The sequence below is a fragment of the Arachis stenosperma genome, chromosome 8 (genome assembly GCF_014773155.1).
Source record: "Arachis stenosperma cultivar V10309 chromosome 8, arast.V10309.gnm1.PFL2, whole genome shotgun sequence".
Classification (NCBI taxonomy): Eukaryota; Viridiplantae; Streptophyta; class Magnoliopsida; order Fabales; family Fabaceae; genus Arachis; species Arachis stenosperma.
Window position 1 is genome coordinate 34,563,978 of NC_080384.1, and position 19,584 is coordinate 34,583,561.

The following is a 19,584-nucleotide window of genomic DNA, read 5'->3' on the forward strand; positions in this document are numbered from 1 at the left end:
AAACATTCACATATTTATTTTAATATCTTATTTATTATTAAAATATTTAACATTGCTTATCTATTTATTTATTTATTAAAAATTTAAATTCTTTATTTATTCGTCAAATAAAATATTTAATCCTTACAAAAAAATTTATGCGATAACAATATTAAATAACATTTATCACGTATTATTTAATAATCTTTATTTATCATATTATTTATTTTTTCAATTTTTTAATAACAATATATTATACTATTTTATACATTTTACATATTTAATTTATTATAATATTTATTTATTAATATACGCAACATATATATTTTTAAAATGTTAAAATATTTTTTTATTTTTGAATATATTCATAATAACAAAAATTATAAAAAATTATTAAAAAGTTACATATTATTATCATTATTAACGTTTATTTTATAAAAACTGTTATATTCTTAAAATATTTATAAAATACACAAAATAATATTCTCATTACAAAATATATATGCATAAACAAATATAAATACATAAAAAATAAAATAAATTTTAAATATAAAAAAAATTAAAATGTGCCAACTTACATAAATAAGATGATCCAAATAGTTGATAATATATTCTTCGGGTGCCATATAATTATTTACTATTTTTTTTAATCCCTTAAACTAATAATTTTTTTCTTTCGCCGTATAAATTTAACTCACTACTACTCACTACACTCTCCTCACTACAACCTACACACTAACACGGACACACTTCTTCCTTTTCTTTTCTCTTATTTTTTGGCTTCAGCATCTGTGTGATGAATGGGAGAAGAAGAGAGCCGAAGAGTGCATATATATACATGAAGGAGGCACACTGGCGCTGGTTTCCGGAGTGGGGGGTTGTCTCCTGCATGCAGGCAGGCCTGCAACACGCCCCCCACGTGGTACAGTAGCAACATTGGAATTCCGCAAAACCTGCTGCGCTTCACGGCCTCCAGGTACCACGCTCCCTGCGTGGTGAGTCAGCACGCCCCTGGCGTGCCGCCACGTCGCTCTCCCGCTCAGCCACCACACCCCACGTGTGTTGAGGGTGAGTTTCACCCATCGACAATTTCCCTTTTTTGGCCAATATCCAGCCAATACACTACCAGTGCATCCAAATGGAAAATAATTTTTGAATTAAATATTTAAATAAGAATATATTATTAATATAATATAAAAATAATGATATTGACTTTGTTTTCATTAAGGGTGTTACGTAGCTGATTGGTTAATTTTGTTAGGGAATGACGTACCTAATTCCAAACAGTTCAAAGGCTATATCTAGAGTACTCATAATTTAAAAAAAAAGAATATTCTTAACCAGTATATATATATATATATATATATATATATATATATATATATATATATATATATATATATATATATATATATATTACATAATATTCTTAACCAGTTTCCAAAGAATTTTTAGTATGAGAATTTGATTCTTAACAAATTTTAATAAAAGGTTAGATTTTTTGTTATTTAAAAAAAAACATAATAGTCTCTAATTAAAACTTTTTTAAAATTTTCATGAGTCTATCTATATGGAAACATAAGTTAATGCGATGACTGATTTGTCTAATAAAATAAAGGTTTGAGGATTAATTTAATAATTAATATTTATAAAAAACTAAAATATTTAATTAAAAATTTATTAGGTATTGATTTAGAGTAGTACTGTTGGTATTATCAATTATGCTATATAAATATAAAAAAATAATCACCAAAACAGCTAGTTATATAAAATGCATATCAAAATAAAAATATATTAAAAATATATAAAACAATATCAATCATTTTATATATATATATATATATATATATATATATGGCATTCCTATATCTCTACTTTAACAATTTAAACTATTGGATAAATATTTCAAGACAAAATATACATAAATGTTTGCATTTGATAATAATATTAGTACTTTATTTTTATGTTTTGAAATAAAATATATAAATTCACAATATATCATAATTAGTGACAATAATTATTTGTGTGAATTCATCGTTTAATTGGCCGAAAAATTAGAAAATTAAAGACGAAGTCAAATTTTATTCCATTGATGAATATGAATTCCAACCTTCCAACTAATGCAAGTTACTCATCCATCTAAAGAGGAATGTGGTGATAAAGAGAAAATGAAAGAATAAGCACATGCTAGTGAGAAAATAATAAAATATCCTAGAATCGGCGTCTTCACTTCTCAATTTCGATCGTCTTCCTTTCGCTGTCCCTACAAATTAAATATAAATATAATATAATAATATATGATTGAACCGCTCGTTTCTATTTTAAGGGTCTTATGGAACGGCACGTGTCATTTTTCAATCAGTACATATATAGTATATTATATATTATATATTATATATATCCATAACCCCATTGCGGCCTATCTATATACAAAAAATGAACTTTGCTACTTCGTCATGCTTCCGTCTCATCACTAGCTATCCTGTATCCGAAAGCTTTAAGTATTATTGTATAAGTAATAATTGAGAATCAAGATCCTCCTATTTATATAAGGTACTATAAATATTTAGGGTAAACACATATATTATATACCCACAAAATAATTAATTAATAAAGGAGTTTATTATTCAATATGGCTCATCAGCAGAGAGGTCAAGCTTCTTCTTCAACCAAAATGGAAAGGAAGATCATAGAGAGAAACAGAAGAGAACAAATGAAGAACCTTTGTTTCAAGCTCAATTCTCTTCTCCCTAACTTCAACCCCAAGGTCAGTGATCGTATTCTTCTGTCGCTACGATCTGCTTACCTATCCAATCCTTGTATGAATTCCTTACGCTATGAGCTAGAAACGTTTTTTTTAGAGAATGATAATATTATTTATGCATTTCCAAAATTAGATGTGTTCATATATATATACGCTTCTGACAAAATTTAAGGATGAAGAACTAAATTTGGATGTTAAAAGAGGACTACTACTAAAGCTTCAAAGAGGATGAGTTTTAATGTTGATGCCCATTTACATTTGATGATGATATACATAACCTAATTTGATTCTATTACATACATATGATGCTACTTAATTTCTCATTTAATATGATAAGAGATCAATTAGAGAATCAAATCTTTTCATCCAATACTAGCTAAATGCTGTGAAATTATTTTTTATTTTAAACCCTAGATCTCAAATCTTCAACAACAAAAAAAAGTTAACAAAAATTCTACTAATGATGCAGCAAACATTGCCACCACGTGTTGACCAAATAGATGAGGCCATCATCTACATCAAAACCCTAGAATCAAGGGTTGAGATTGCTAAGGAGAAGAAAGAAAGCTTATTAAACAAGGGAATGAAGAAGAGACCTCATGATTTAGCAGGTAGCAGTGCCTTTGATGATGAAACTCAAGGAACAAGCCTAAAACCCCCAGCTATTGAGATTCATGAACGTGGTTCCATGTTAGAGATAGTTCTTATGATTTCTGGCTTTGATAACCAATTCATCTTCAGTGAAATTATTCGCATATTGCATGAAGAGAATATTGAGGTCCTTAGTGCAATTTCTTCTCGCGCTGGAGATTCAATGATTCATGTTGTGCACGCAGAGGTATGTTTTCCTTTAGTTATGCTTGTAATCCCTAGCTTAGCTCGTTAATTAACATTTATTCCTTAATTTACTCTAATAATTAATAAATATTAAATAAAATAAGTTATGACTGTATTTTTTTATTTTTTTAGCATTATCATATATATTATATATGTATCTCTCCTACTAGATTAAATTTTGAAGACAAATGATTCTATTATATGGTATCAAAACATAAAAACATTAAATATGTATCATTCAACATATATTTTAATTTAACAATTTAAATTTTCCAGATAAGTAATTTTGATAAAACCAAAAGTTTTGAAAAATTTTACGATATAAACTGTTTACTTATTTTAAAAATCTTAACAAGTGTTCTAAGATCTGTGGACGATTAACAAAATTCAAATGATAATTTGACTATATAATATAACCATCTTAGTTTCTTAACTTGTTTCTTATGGCCTTGTGTAGAATCATCTCTATCAATTAGGAGCAACGAAAGAAATAAGTGAGAGATTAAAAAGGTTTGTGGACGCACATCGTTTGCAGGACATTCAAGGGGCCCAGGGGCCATAAATCAGTTAATTGAACTAATTTTATGTTTCTTCTTTCCTGTGTTTATTTTCTGCAGTTATTTTAATGTAATTAGTTTTAGCTAGTTAACTATTTTCAGTTGTGGATTCACTTATTTCAAATCTTGTATATTAGGGTTTTATCTAAGGGTAAGTATTGTTTTGGTTCTTAAAGTTTAGAGTCAAAATCAAATTCGTCCCCAATATTATTTTTTATTTAAAATCGTCACAAACGTTTTATTTAATATTAAAATCATTTTTTTAATAAAATTTTTAATTTTATTACTAAATTACTCCTACCTTAATAAAAAAAATTATAAAATTAAAAAAAATAATGCGGGGGAGAGAAAGGAAATGAGAAAAGGATGCGAGGGGGAAAGGAGGGGGAGGGGAGGGGAATTGAAGATGAAGGGAAAGAAGAAGAGGGGGAAGGAGGGACGGTGCCGGTGAAGTTTGAAGCTGCTATCGGGAATCAGAACCAGAGAGAGAGCGGAGACACAAGTCAAGGAATCGCGCTTCGCCACTACTGTCCCTGCTACCGATCTCACCGCCACTTCGCGTCCTCGCTGTTGCACATCGCCGACTCGGCTTCTGCTTCTGATTCTACTTCTACATCTGCATCTGCATCTGCTTCTTCTTCTACTTCTGCGTCTGCTTTTGCTTTTGCTTTGTTTCTGTTTTGCTTCTGCTTCTATTTCTGTTTTTTATTTTGTTTTTTATTCTGATTTTGATTTGTTATTTTTCTGATTTTATTGTTGTTGTGTGTTGATTTTGTTGTTGAATTTGATGTTAGTTTGTGAATTTAAATAATGTATTATTGTTAGTGTTCTTGAATCTAATTATTGGTATTGGTGGGAATAAGGGAAGTGGTGGTAATGGTGGTAAAGGTGTTGGTGATAAAGGATATTTTTGTCCCTGAAAAGTCAAAAAGAGGATTTTAATACTAAATAAAATATTTGGGACGATTTTAATTAAAAATAACGTTGGGGACAAATTTAATTTTGACTATAAACTTTAGAGATAAAAACGATACTTGCCCCTTTTATTTATAATGTTTTTTATTTATTAACTTAAAGAATTAAATTCATTGTATGTCTCACTTTTATAAATTATCTAGAGATTTAATCTTCGAGATATGTAGAACTCGTAATATATTTTATTTATGTTCATGAATAATAATTTAGAACGTGAATATTTACTGGTGAATGACCTAATAATATTATCAAATAAGTTTTGATACCATATTAAAATTAAAATTAAGTGGATCTAATTCACTTAAAAATTACTTCAAAGAATGAATGTCCCAAACTTATAAAGTATGTAACAATTTTATCTTTAATCTTAAAAGATATGAAACTTGTAATACCGCGTTAAGCACAACTCAAATGAATCTAATTAACCTTTTGGAGGAGATAACATTCATGATAATAGTTAACCAGAAAATGAGTAATCATGAATGGTATTCGATTTCTTTATACAATTAGTTAGCCTAACTGTGAATTCAGGTTAAGACTTCGTATGCTATTTGATTTCTTTTGTAAACTTTCCTTCACTACCTTGTTAGATTTTGGCTTATAGCTAGCTAAAACACAAGGCAAAGCACATTCGTTCTTTATATGTTAACAAAAATTTTCTTGACTATATTTTTAAAAAGAATTATTTGACAGCCCTAACTTGTTATTAGTAAAATTTATGTAGCTTATAATGGAAGCTACTAGAATCTGTTATAACTAACTACTTCTAACCTATTTTACAGCTGGCACTATAATTAGATGACACTATCTAACTCTTAGAGGTAAATAACTCACTCTACTCATTATCCCTTGCAAACGACATTATATATTAATGATCTAATACTAATATAATAATACTAAATTAATATAAATACCACTAAAACCACCATAGATAGGAGTGCACATAGGTCGATCTAGATCAAATTTAATTAGATCTGAACCTAATTCTAATATTTATTAGATCTATTTTTTATTTAATTTTAAATTAATCCAAAATAAATCGGATCAATTAAATATAAAATTAACATATATAAATTTATAAATTTTATATCATAGATTAATAAAATTTTATTTTAAAAATTAAATTTAATAAATTATTATATTATATTTATGTAAAATAAATTATTTTAAACAAAAGTATATCATATAATATAAAAAATATTAATTAAAATATAAAATAATATTTTATTATTAATTTCTTTCGAAATATATATTTTAATTATAAAATATAATTTTGTGCCGATTCGAATCACTTAAATCATAATTGAACTTAGTAAAATATATTTTGAATTAGGTTTTGGGTCGGGTTTCAGGTTTAACCGGTCCTACCGCATGTCCACACGACCACACCCAACCTCATACTTTATTTTTATCTTTGTTTCCTCTTTTAATTAGAATTTGAAGTGAATGAAGCTAAAATAAGTCGGAACAAATTTTAGCTCAACTAAAAAAAATTAAGTTCAATTTATTAACAATCAAATTTATTAGTAAAATTAGTCACTAAAAAATTTATCAGTAAAATTTAAATTTGACTCACTAAAAATTCATCATGAACTAATCGAAGTCTACGAATTACAGAAATAAGAAGAATGTAATTAATAGAACAATGCTAAATGACTAATAAAATTTAAATTTTAACACTATAATTAAATATCAAAATTAATATATATTTTTGATAAATATCATAAATATTAAATTTTCTATATTTTTTTGATGAATAATTTGATCGTAAAAAATTACTTCTCAATTTTGACATTTATTTATTTTCAATTTACTCTACTATTTCTCCTTTTCTCTGGACTCTGTCAATTTTAACATCACACTACTCTCAGTTTGGATCATACTACTCATTATTTATCTTTAAAATTTTAATTTATTCTTCAGTTTCAAGATCTCATCTCCTTATTTATTAAAAATTTTTGTTAAGAATATTTTATGATCAATAAGTATTAAAATAAATAGTATTTTTTACGATTATTAAGTATCACAGAAAATATATTCTCAAATTTTTCTAATAAATTATTTTTGACAACTAATATTTATTAAAATAAAATTTAAATTTTTTTTATAATTACTTATATGTTAAAAATATTATTTTTGACAAAATTTTTATTAATATATTTTCATAATTAAAATATTGTCAAAATTTATTTTTTTTGACAAATTTTAAATTTTTTTTATACATATAACTCTAAAAAATAATCTATATTACTGTGGTGAAATTTCCTTTGTTGCTTTTAGTTTTAGCTTCGTATTCTTTTGAAAATGATTTTGAACCTAAATAGTTTGTTGACTTTTGAAGTATAAGACAAGAGACTATTAGATTGTTAATTACTATTGTCTCAGACTTTCACATTACACGCGCACTTTTCAAATTGTTCTACTCATTATACGAATAACATCCCTAGCTTGAACCGTTGAACTTGAACAGAGTCGTTCTTCACGTACGGTTCCATTATTTCGGCATAATCTAAAAACAGAAATATATTTTTACTGTTCCATAGATCAATAATGCAGCAAGAAAACAAGAACAATTTATCAACGAATATGATACAAATTCAAAGAAACAAATAGTTTGCCACGAGTTTATTTTTGTGTACAGATACCCAACTATACCCAAAACCAAATGTTATTAGAACTTAAATGTATGCAGTCAACTTGGATTGATCTAGTGGTTAATTCTCTATTTTATTTAAATAAGTATTTAAAGTTTGAATCTTACCTTGTGGATAAAGCAATTTATTATGATAAAATAAAGCAAGTTCTGACTATTTGTTTGTCTCTTTAGTATAATCATCTATACATTTTTATTTCTCAATTTTTTTTCTATAATGTTAAAAAGAAGGACCATTATGGTTAGATTTGGTTCTGAGAATAAAATAAGATAATATATTAAAAATAGGACATAAAAAATAAAAATATAAAAATTAAAATTTTTATATTTTGTTTGATGATAAATTAAAATAAATTATAAAAGTTTAATTTATTATTTTTTTATATAAAAAATTTAGAAAGAAAAATATAATGGTAAAAAATATAATTATAAAATTTGATAAAAATAATAAAAAAATATTTTTATTAATATTTTTTATTAGAATAAACACAAAATACACTAATTCAATATTTTTAATATAATATTTCTATTTATATCTCATCTGTCAAACATAATTTTATGTCTAAATATATATGACATAAGGTGTGAGCATCTAGGGATTTTTTATTTAAATAAAATAAATACATAAATTACAAAAATACATAAAATAAGAAGTAATTACCTAATTGCGTAATGTTACATATTTCGGATGTTGGGTTGGAATGAAAAGTAAACACATTTCGGCGACTGAGATCCTATACTGTGACGATACGATGCCGTGACATATCCAGGGTGTACCCGAGATATGTATTACATGGGAGATCGTATACTGAGCATCCGAAATATGTTTGAATTCGGAACTGGGTCTTAGTATCCGAGATACGTGCAGAACTCATAATTCTGGTCTCAACATCCGAGATATGGTCAAACATGTAATTCGGGTCTCAACACCCGAAATATATGTATTATGGTTTAAGTGTTTCTGCATCCTAGATATCTTAGAGAATAATTCTATTTATATCTTCCCATCCTCAACCATCTCCTCACAATTCACAAATCAAATTTTTTTTTTTCTTCTTTCCATTTTTTCTCATGGAGAATAATCAATTCTTTTTTGTTGTGGTTTATCCCAATGAGATAGTAAAAAACAGTGATGAAAGAGTGATTTTGAGTCTGATTCAACTATGATGTTGCGCACTATCCAGGTTGATACCCTACATGTGCTAAAGACGGTCATACTGAGCAATATGAGAAGGAAAAATAGGTACCAAGGAAGTTGGGCGGGTTGCATATGGATTTCTGCACACGCTTTTGTTGAGTTAAGAAATTAACTAAATTAATTAGTGATGACAAACATTATTTTTGGGCAAAATAAATAATTAAGTGTTGCTTATTTATATCTACATATTAACTAATTATTTATTGTTGCAGGCCAAATGTTAATAGCCCAAATGGAATAAAAAGCAATCAGCAAGAATATTGGGCTGAAAGCAAAATAAAGAGCCCAAGCAAAAGCAAAAAAAGAAGCCAAAGAAATCAAATCGGGCCAAGCATACCAATACCCGATCCAAGCCCGATCTGATTTCAGAAATGCAAATCCCTCTCTTTTGCTTAACCAAAAGTAACGTTCATCTCTCTCTCTGACCAAGTCAAATCAGTTTTAGAAAAGTAAGAAAGAGAAAGAGAGAAAGAGCTTATTCACTAAGATAGTCACCAAAGAAGCAAGAAAGAGAAACTAAGCTTGAAAGGCAGAAGTCATCTCAACAAATCCAAACTAAATCAAGCTTAGGTTATAGGTAAATCTTTTTCTCATACATGCAACTCGGTCTCATCTCTTCTTCCCAACTCTTTGCTCTAACCGAAATGGGATACATGGGAAAGAGGATTTCTGTTCTTCCCTGGTGTGTATCTACGGTCTTAAACAAGACTTGGGGACCAAGTTGGTTTTCAAGGGTTCAGATCAAGTTGACCATTGGAAGATTTCTATGGTTGCTGTTTTATGGCTTTCGGCCAAGATGAGGAAGTCAGAAGGAAAGTTTCTATTCTGAGGATTATTGAGAAAAAGTGAATCTGTGGTTGGTGAAACTCAAGGCTCAAGGTGTTGACCTTGGGAGAAGGTCCCAGCAACATGCAAGGAGAATAAAAGAAGACTTCTTGCTCACTCAGAACCAAGGAGAGAAAACCAGAGAGTGAGAACAGTGTTCTGTTGAGAAGTTCCTCTACCTGGATAATGCTTTCTTTCAAAGAAGCATTCAGCCAATACTGAAGAGCTGCATATGAGGTTTGCGAATCTGGTTTTGCACATAGCTAAGAGGCTACTGATAAAGTCAATCTCCTTCATGTTTTACTGATTGTAATTTACTTTTTAAGTTTATCTTTTTGTAATTTCTTGTGAGAAAAGGCATTGTGAGAAAGCTCAAGTAAAAGCCATGAGTGGAAAAAGGCTGAGTGATACACTTGAGAGAAAAGCCTAGAGTTATCTTTCTGATTTTTTTAGGTTGGCTAAGTGTCTTGTATCTTGTACCTGGTTGGTATCCCTTTCTTAGTTGGGTTAGCACTAAGAGTGAATAGTTAGGAGTTAGCATAGCCAATGTCAAGTTAGGATAGAACTTGAGTATGAAATTGGTGTATGTAATACTGTTCACTATAGTGAAATTCTTCCATAATTGTGGAGGAGACTGGATGTAGGTTGCATAGCACAAGGCAACCGAACCACGATACATGCTGTTGTTCACTTTTCTCTTCTCTGCTGAGTTCCGTTTTCTGATATTCATGAGACAAAAATAAATTATCTCATAAATTTCCACTGTTGAGTTCAAACAGAATCAGAATTGTAATTTTGTTTAAAAAGGGTCATAACAGCAACTTAAAAAGGAAGGCATAGATTCAACCCCCTTTCTTTAAGCCTACCACAACCTTCAATTGGTATCAGGATTATACATGTTACATTTTGTGATACTAACTTGGTGCAAAGCATTTTGGAAGATTGTGATGCAGAAAATCAAGCTCAAAAGGAGGATGAAACCGCTCAAAATCATGGAAAAGAAAATTCTGGACAAATTGAACCAGAAATTGCAAATGCTGATAATTCAAGAGACAATTCCATTTTGTCTCATGAATCTGAAGGAAATCCTGCGGCCAGCAGCGCCCAGAATCCCTTGGTGACTGAATCTGCCTCCAAGTCCACCAGACCTCGTGAGTGGAGATTCTTGAAGAATTATCTTGAGGAATTTGTCATTGGGGACGTCTCTCATGGAGTGCAAACAAGGTCTTCCACTAGAAAGGCCAATGAAGGATCCAACATTGCCCTTCTATCACAAATAGAGCCTTAAAACGTCAAGGAAGCACTTAGTGACCCTTCTTGGGTTAAAGCTATGGAGGATGAGCTTCTTGAGTTTGAAAAGAACCAAGTATGGACTTTGGTTCCAAGGCCAAGTGGAAAGAAAGTGACCGGCACCAAGTGGATATTTCGGAACAAGTTGGGAGAAGATAGTAGCATTGCAAGAAACAAGGCAAGGCTAGTGGCTCAAGGATATGACCAAGAAGAAGGAATAGACTTTGACAAATCCTTCGCCCCTGTTGCCCGAATGGAAGCCTTAAGACTTCTCTTAGCTTATGCTGCATTTTGTGGTTTTAAATTATATCAAATGGATGTGAAATGTGCATTTTTGAATGGTGTGATAGATAGAGAAGTGTATGTGGAGCAGCCTCCTGGTTTTTAAAATAAAGAACATTCTAATCATGTTTTCAAATTGTCTGAAGCTCTCTATGGTTTAAGACAAGCTCCTAGAGCTTGGTATGAGAGACTTAGCTCTTTTCTTTTGAAAAATAGTTTTCAAAGAGGCACCACTGACACAACTCTATTCATCAAGAACTCTAATGATTCTTTTATTCTAGTCCAAATATATGTTGATGACATTATTTTTGGATCAGCAAATGAATCCCTTTGTTCTAAATTTGGAAAACTCATGACAAGTGAATTTGACATGAGTATGATGGGTGAACTTAATTTCTTCCTTGGGCTGCAAATTAAACAAACTGAAAAAGGTATTTTCATTCATCAAGAAAAGTATGCCAAGGAATTAGTTAAGAAATTTGGTATGGAAAATGCCAAACCCATGGGAACACCCATGCATCCTAGTTCTAAGTTAGATAAGGGAGAAACTGAGAAAGATGTTGATGAGACTAGGTATAGAGGAATGATTGGTTCTCTTATGTACCTAACTTCCTCTAGACCCGATATTGTGCAAAGTATTGGATTGTGTTTTAGGTTCCAATCCAAACCTAAAGAGTCACATCTTTCTGCAGTTAAAAGGATCATTAGATATGTTCATGGCACATCTAATTTTGGTCTTTGGTATCCTAAGATTGATGATTTTTCTGTAGTTGGTTATTGTGATGCAGATTTTGCTGGTGATAGAGTTGATAGAAGGAGCACTTCTGGTTTATGTTGCTTCCTTGGAAAGTTCTTAAATGTTTGGTCAAGTAAGAAGCAACCAACAGTGGCCTTATCCACTGCAGAGGCTGAGTATATAGCTGCTTCTTCTTGTTGTTCTCAGCTTTTATGGTTAAAAACACAGCTTGCTGATTACAAATTAAAGCCTGAAAATATTCCCTTGATGTGTGATAATATGAGTGCCATTAATATTTCTATAAATCCAGTTTTGCACTCTAGGACGAAGCATATTGAAGTGAAATTTCACTCAATAAGAGAACATGTCCAAAAGGGGGATATTAGTATTCAATTTGTTAAATTTGAGGAGCAATTAGCAGATATTTTTACAAAACCATTAGCTGAGGATAGATTCTGTATGCTTAGGACTTGTCTAGGAATTTTGAGTTATGATTCTTTATTTGAAAATTGCTGATGTATTTGTTGGAGATTTTTGTCTCATAAACAGGTATGAGACAATTCTGGGCAGGTGATGAACGTCTCCATCAAGCCAGCGTGTTCTGGGTTTGTTTCAAATGAAAGATAATCTGGGCCAACCTCAAAATCAGATCTAGAGTGGTCCATTATGTTTTCTTAAATCCAACTATCTCTGGGCCCATATGTGAATGTTACATTTTTTGGTTGATGGACTGTGTGTTTATTTTTTTTATAATTTTTCATTTAATGTTTATAATCCAAAAAGATTTTTCAGTTTATTTTTTGGTTTTTCAAAATTTAAAATTCATTTTCTGTTTTATTTTCAAATCAAATCAAATCTTAATTTTATGAGGTCAGGTCTTTTCATGTCATTTCAAAAGGTGATGCAGTTGCATGGTTTTGGAAAACCACTTTTGGGTACGGTTACCAACACTCCCTCTCTTTCCTCCATAACTTCTCCTCAAACCCTTTGGTTTCTTCCCTCTCTCTCCACTGTCTCTCTTCCATCAAAAGCCTCAATTTAACCAAAATGGGAAAGAAAGTCATTGCTAAAAGAGCACCATGTGAGAAAATCCAAAAACTTCCAGGATATCCTAGACCATCAACTCGTTCTCAAGACACCACTTTTACTCCTTCACCTTCTCCTCCTACCTCTCCTCCTCGAACTGGTCCCATGGCTCGTACCAAGACTACTCCAAGGTATCCTGCCTCTGCCAAACCGACACCACCACCAAAGGCAACGCCTTCCAAACCTGCCTCTTCAAAACCTAGTTCTTCAAAGCCATCCTCATCCAAAGGGAAGCGTCCGGCGACGGAGGAACCTGTTCCCGAGCCACCACAACCCAGGGCAAGGTCAGTTCCTGTGCGCTCACAGAGAGATAAAACTCGAGTTCCTCTCAAATCAGTTAGTGAACCTGACATTGGGCCGTTTGATCACAAAGCTCACTTTTTGACCTCTCATTCGAACTATAACCCTTATAGATTTAAATCTGCCATGAACAATGATTTTTATGAAGGGATTATCTAATATCGTACCCTGTGTCCATCTTTTCTAGCTGATCTGCAATCTTTGAAAAGAAAAGGTTTTTCTTTTGTTGATAACTTGATTTTTTTGGACTGGAATCATCTTTTTGATATCAAAAAGCCTGTTTATCCTTTGTTGGTCAAAGAATTTTATGCTAATATGACTTATCATGAAGGCACCGCTCACTCATATGTAAAGGGCCGAGATATAGTTTTAAACAATGAGACTATCAGTGATGCTTTGAAGTATACTGATGTTGGGCCTTGTGCTTACACTTCAGTTAAGTGGGATGAAGGAGTTGGTGTTTCATACAATGATGCCCTGGCTAGTATCTGTGAACATGTCTCCTTAATTGATGGCATTACACTCACTCACAAAGCCCTAGGATATAAACGTGCTCAGTTGCACCGAATGGTCAACCACATCATACTTCCTCAAAGTGGTTCATATCAAAGGGTTTCATACACTGACACTCTTGTTTTATATGCCATTCTCACCAAAACTGAACTTTCATTTGCATATTTGATGGTTAGATACATGTTTGATTCTGTTAGGAGTGAAAAAGACAAAGCACTTCCTTATGGCATGTTTCTGACTTGTATTTTTGAGTATTTTGGTATTGACTTGACCAATGAGAAATATGAAAATAGACATTCATATCTAAAAGGAGGTGATTTAGTGAAACAGCAAAAAGGACCAACTTGATCTGAGAGAGTGGTTCTAGATGATGATGATGAAGAATACATCCCAGATGACTCTCCTCCTCCTTCCACTGAGGGTACTTCCATTTCCACTGGGAAGAAATCTGCTCTGCTGAATGTGGTCAAGGATGTTGCTCAAGAGTTTGTTTCACAATCAAATCACTTAATTGCCATGAGCAAGGAACAAAGGAAGCTAGCTAGCAAGCATGAGAACTTCCTGAAGAAATCAAGAGCTAGGGTGGCTATGCTCATGACCTTCATTGATAACCTTAATAATAATGAAGACATTGCCACTGATGTTGAAGAGGAAGCTGCTTCGGAGGGGGATGGTTCTGATGCCTAGAATTTGTCTCATGAAAACTATTGATGCTGCTCTGTTTTCTGTCTCATAAACTTTGTTTTCTTTTGCTACTGTTGGACTTATTTCTGTTGTCTTGGATGATTGTATAAACTTTGGATACTGCTGCACTTTTGGTAGTTTAGTTAGTAATTTGGACTGTGCACTGACCTTTCTTGCAGGGTTTATAGTGATATTTTTGTGGATCTTGCTTATTATCAACCCTTGATGACAAAAGGGGGAGTAATAGGAGCATGCTATTCTGACTAAAGTTGCCTTTGATTACTGTTTTTTCTTGTGGACTTTGTTTGACTGCTGCAGATTTTAATAAGCTTGATTTGCAAATGTTTGCAAATATTGTGAACTGTTGTGAATGAGGTTGGAAACTTGCTTTATGATATGTTGCTATCTTGACCCTGACCCTGATGTGTTAAAGCTCTATTTTGGCCATTAAAACTATCACTGTTTACTACATTTTTGGTTGGTACATAGCATCTATTTGGTTCCATATAAGCATATGTAAACAGGAAAGAAGAGAAGAGCATAAATCCAGGGGGAGCAATTTTTGAAAAGGAAAGAGGGAGCAACATAAAAGCAAATGACAAAAATCAAAGGGAGTTTCTAAACTTTACTCAAACTCATTTTTTTGCTTATTGCTTAAATCATGTTTGTCATCAAGGGGGAGATTGTTGAGTTAAGAAATTAACTAAATTAATTAGTGATGACAAACATTATTTTGGGGCAAAATAAATAATTAAGTGTTGATTATTTATATCTACATATTAACTAATTGTTTATTGTTGCAAGCCAAATGTTAATAGCCCAAATGGAATAAAAAGCAATCAGCAAGAATATTGGGCTGAAAGCAAAATAAAGAGCCCAAGCAAAAGCAAAGAAAGAAGCCAAAGAAATCAAATCGGGCCAAGCATACTAATACCCGATCCAAGCCCGATCTGATTTCAGAAATGCAAATCCCTCTCTTTTGCTTAACTAAAAGCAGTGTTCATCTCTCTCTCTAACCAAGTCAAATCAGTTTCAGAAAAGTAAGAAAGAGAAAGAGAGAAAGAGCTTCTCACCAAGATAGTCACCAAAGAAGCAAGAAAGAGAAACTAAGCTTGAAAGGCAGAAGTCATCTCAACAAATCCAAACCAAATCAAGCTTAGGTTATAGGTAAATCTTTTCCTCTTATATGCAACTCGGTCTCATCTCTTCTTCCTAACTCTTTGCTCTAACCGAAATGGGATACATGGGAAAGAGGATTTCTGTTCTTCCCTGGTGTGCATCTACGGTCTTAAACAAGACTTGGGGACCAAGTTGGTTTTCAAGGGTTCAGATCAAGTTAACCATTGGAAGATTTCTATGGTTGTTGTTTTATGGATTTTGGCCAAGATGAGAAAGTCAGAAGGAAAATTTCTATTCTGAGGATTATTGAAAAAAAGTGAATCTGTGATTGGTGAAGCTCAAGACTCAAGGTGTTGACCTTGGGAGAAGGTCCCAGCAACATGCAAGGAGAATAAAAGAAGACTTCTTGCTCATTCAGAACTAAGGAGAGAAAACCAGAGAGTGAGAACAGTGTTCTGTTGAGAAGTTCCTCTACTTGGATAATGCTTTCTTTCAAAGAAGCATTTAGCCAATACTGAAGAGCTGCATATGAGGTTTGCGAATCTGGTTTTGCACATAGCTAAGAGGCTGCTGATAAAGTCAATCTCCTTCATGTTTTACTAATTGTAATGTACTTTTCAAGTTTATCTTTCTGTAATTTCTTGTGAGAAAAGGCATTGTGAGAAAGCTCAAGTAAAAGCCATGAGTGGAAAAAGGCTGAGTGATACACATGAGAGAAAAGCCTAGAGTTATTTTTCTTATTTCTTTAGGTTGGCTAAGTGTCTTGTATCTTGTACCTGGTTGGTATCCCTTTCTTAGTTAGGTTAGCACTAAGAGTGAATAGTTAGGAGTAGCCAATGTCAAGTTAGGATAGAACTTGAGTATGAAATTGGTGTATGTAATACTGTTAACTATAGTGAAATTCTTCCAAAATTGTGGAGGAGACTGGATGTAGGTTGCATAGCATAAGGCAACCGAACCAGGATACATGCTGTTGTTCGCTTTTATCTTCTCTGCTGAGTTCTATTTTCTGATATTCATGAGACAAAAATAAATTGTCTCATAAATTTCCGCTGTTGAGTTCAAATAGAATCAAAATTGTAATTTTGTTTAAAAAGGGTCATAACAGCAACTTAAAAAGGAAGACATAGATTCAACCCCCCTTCTCTAAGCCTACCACAACCTTCAGCTTTCGAGCGGTGGATTTACCAATAGGTTATTCTGGATTGATGGGGATCAGCATGTGAAGGTAATGTTCGACGTACACGCACGGCTAATGCGACAACTTGTGATGGAGTGGCATGCTCTGGTGCGTGACGTGGTTATTGGTGATGGGTCGTTCCCTTCGAGTCCTCAAGCTGTCTTATTGGATGCAACACCGACCCACTACACGCAGTTTCGTGATAATGCCGAAGAAGACAGCGAGAGCGATTCAAATTATATTGTCAAGTCCAAGTCATCCAGCGGGACTTCTTCCTCTGATAAGCATGTGCCAGAGACTCCCACCGGCGATGGTGCTCGGTTTCTCCAGCCTCCCCTTTTGTCCATTGCTCAATTGTTAGAAGTTTCTAGTCATTATCACATTTTGAATTTGGATGCAATGCAACTAGACGATCCTTTCAGTGCCAGCCAAGGAGAGGATTACAACACCAATGGTGGGCTAGAATTCTGGGTTTGCCATAGGTTCAGGAACCGTGATGCTGTTATGATGGCAATGAAGAACTACAATATTCAAAAGAATACGAAGTACATAGTTTTGGAGTCGGATAATCTTATATACCATTTTCGTTGCAAGTAATTCATCAACGGTTGTCCATGGAGTTTTCGTGTGATGCTACCTCAAAACTTGAACTACTGGTATATTTTACGCGTTATCTGGGATGAAATTAAAGTTTATTACGTTAATTATGTGTTGTACTAAATGTTGACATCCACGAGTAATTTTATAGAAAGGTTTGTAGGTTCGGTAGAGCACACACCTGTTTGACACCAACCATGTCTCAGGACCATGCTCAGTTGGATAGTAGTTTAATTTGCAAGGTCGTTTTACCTATAATAAAGATTGATCCGTCGGTGTGTATCTCAGTATTGCAAAGTGTGATGCATCAGAGTTACCATTTCAAGTCATTGTATCGAAAGATGTGGATGGCGAAACAGAAAGAGATTGTTCAAATTTAAGGTGATTGAGAAGAGTCGTACAAGATACCCGGCCTCTTACAAGCTTTGCAGGAATGCCTCTCAGGTACGATTTACAACTGTGTTGCTGTTCGTTATTATGACTGGGACCTGGTTGACGGAGAGTGAAGCCAGTTTGGTAAGATCTTTTGGGCATTTTCTCCTTGCATTGAGGCATTTAAGCATTGCAAGTCTTTTATATCTGTGGATGGGACACACTTGTACAAAAAGTACGGGAACATGCTGTTAATTGTTGTGGCTCAAGATGGTAATAACAACATTCTGCTCATAGCTTTCACATTAGTTGAGTCTAAAACAACCGAGTTATGGTTGTTTTTCCTTTCGAATTTGAGACAGCATGTTACTTCGCAACCTTGACTTCTTATCATATCAGTTAGATCACAAGCCATTCGTGTTGCCGAAATGCACCTCACAGTGGATGGCATCCTCCTTCGGCATATCATGCTTATTGCATACGTCACAGGCTTCAAACTTTAATTCACTGTTCAAATCGGCTGAGGGTAAGAGGTATCTTTATAAATGCAGTGTATAGTCCAAGCAAGGGGGTGCGATTGGTACTTGGATGCTTTGGATTTGTTATCCCATGACATGTTGGATTGGGCTCTTCATTTTAGGAAGGATTTATGGCTTCAACATTGTGATGAAGGTCGTTGGTATGGTCTCATGACGACGAACCTTTCGGAATGTATAAATGTAGTGCTAAAGGGAACGAGGAACTTTCTGGTAGCTATGATTGTTTGGGCAACTTATGAGAGGTTGTAACCGCTATTCGTGCACAAAGGTCGCAGAGCACATGCTCAATTAGGGGATGGACAGATATACTCACAGCAGCTATGTTGGTAGCTACAGAGAACAACAGAGAGAAAATGCCGATGATGTGAGTTTAGTGTCGAGGAGGTGGAGCCGGTGGATTAATGGTCCTAGACTTCATACTGTGCTTGTTTTAATGTGCGTACATGCGACTATAGACTATTCCACTTTTTGCATTACCTGTATCGTCACGCACTAGCGGCATGTGCAACTGCGAGCATCGAGTGGGGGTACCTCGTCGATCTCGTGTATAACATGACCTCTGTATTCACAGTTTATGAGATGGAGTTTTCGTCAATACCGGACGAAAAGATGTGCCCCCACATAGTACGGTGCACGGTTGAAACCCAACCCCGCCATGCAACGGAAGGCAATGGGAAGACCGGTCTCTACTCGGCTGCAGAATGAGATGAATGTCGTTTAGCATACAAAGAAGATATGTGGTCTCTGTCGAGGGAAGGGGCACACTAGACGAGGATGTCCCAATACTCCACAGTCAGATCTAGGGACGACTATGGTTTAGGGTTTAGGTGTCAGATTGCTTCTTTTAAGTTTTATGTATAATAAAAAACAGTTATTCATATTTATGATATATGTTTTCTTTTGTCGTCTTGCTTTTATATCAAGTTAAATTATTGACATAAAAAGCATAACACAGGGTCATAATACTGCATAATACATCGTGATAACATAAAAGATCATATACTCTTATAAACTAGCCACATGTCCTACCGATAACATAAAAACATAACATATAATGATACAAAAAAAGAACCACATGGTAATACTACATATAGTATG

General features: G+C 33.1%; 2 protein-coding genes across 2 annotated transcripts; both read left to right on the forward strand.

The window, feature by feature from the left end:
- Window positions 1-2,426: 2,426 nt before the first annotated feature.
- Window positions 2,427-4,544, forward strand: LOC130946963 (transcription factor bHLH162-like). Its single transcript, XM_057875871.1, has 3 exons — window positions 2,427-2,746; window positions 3,213-3,581; window positions 4,038-4,544. The coding sequence occupies exons 1-3, from the start codon at window positions 2,612-2,614 to the stop codon at window positions 4,140-4,142; spliced, it is 609 nt and encodes a 202-aa protein (XP_057731854.1). The 5' UTR covers window positions 2,427-2,611; the 3' UTR covers window positions 4,143-4,544.
- Window positions 4,545-13,143: 8,599 nt separating this feature from the next.
- Window positions 13,144-13,641, forward strand: LOC130945861 (extensin-like). Its single transcript, XM_057874556.1, has one exon. It carries the CDS (start codon window positions 13,144-13,146, stop codon window positions 13,639-13,641), a length of 498 nt encoding a protein of 165 aa, XP_057730539.1.
- Window positions 13,642-19,584: the final 5,943 nt, after the last annotated feature.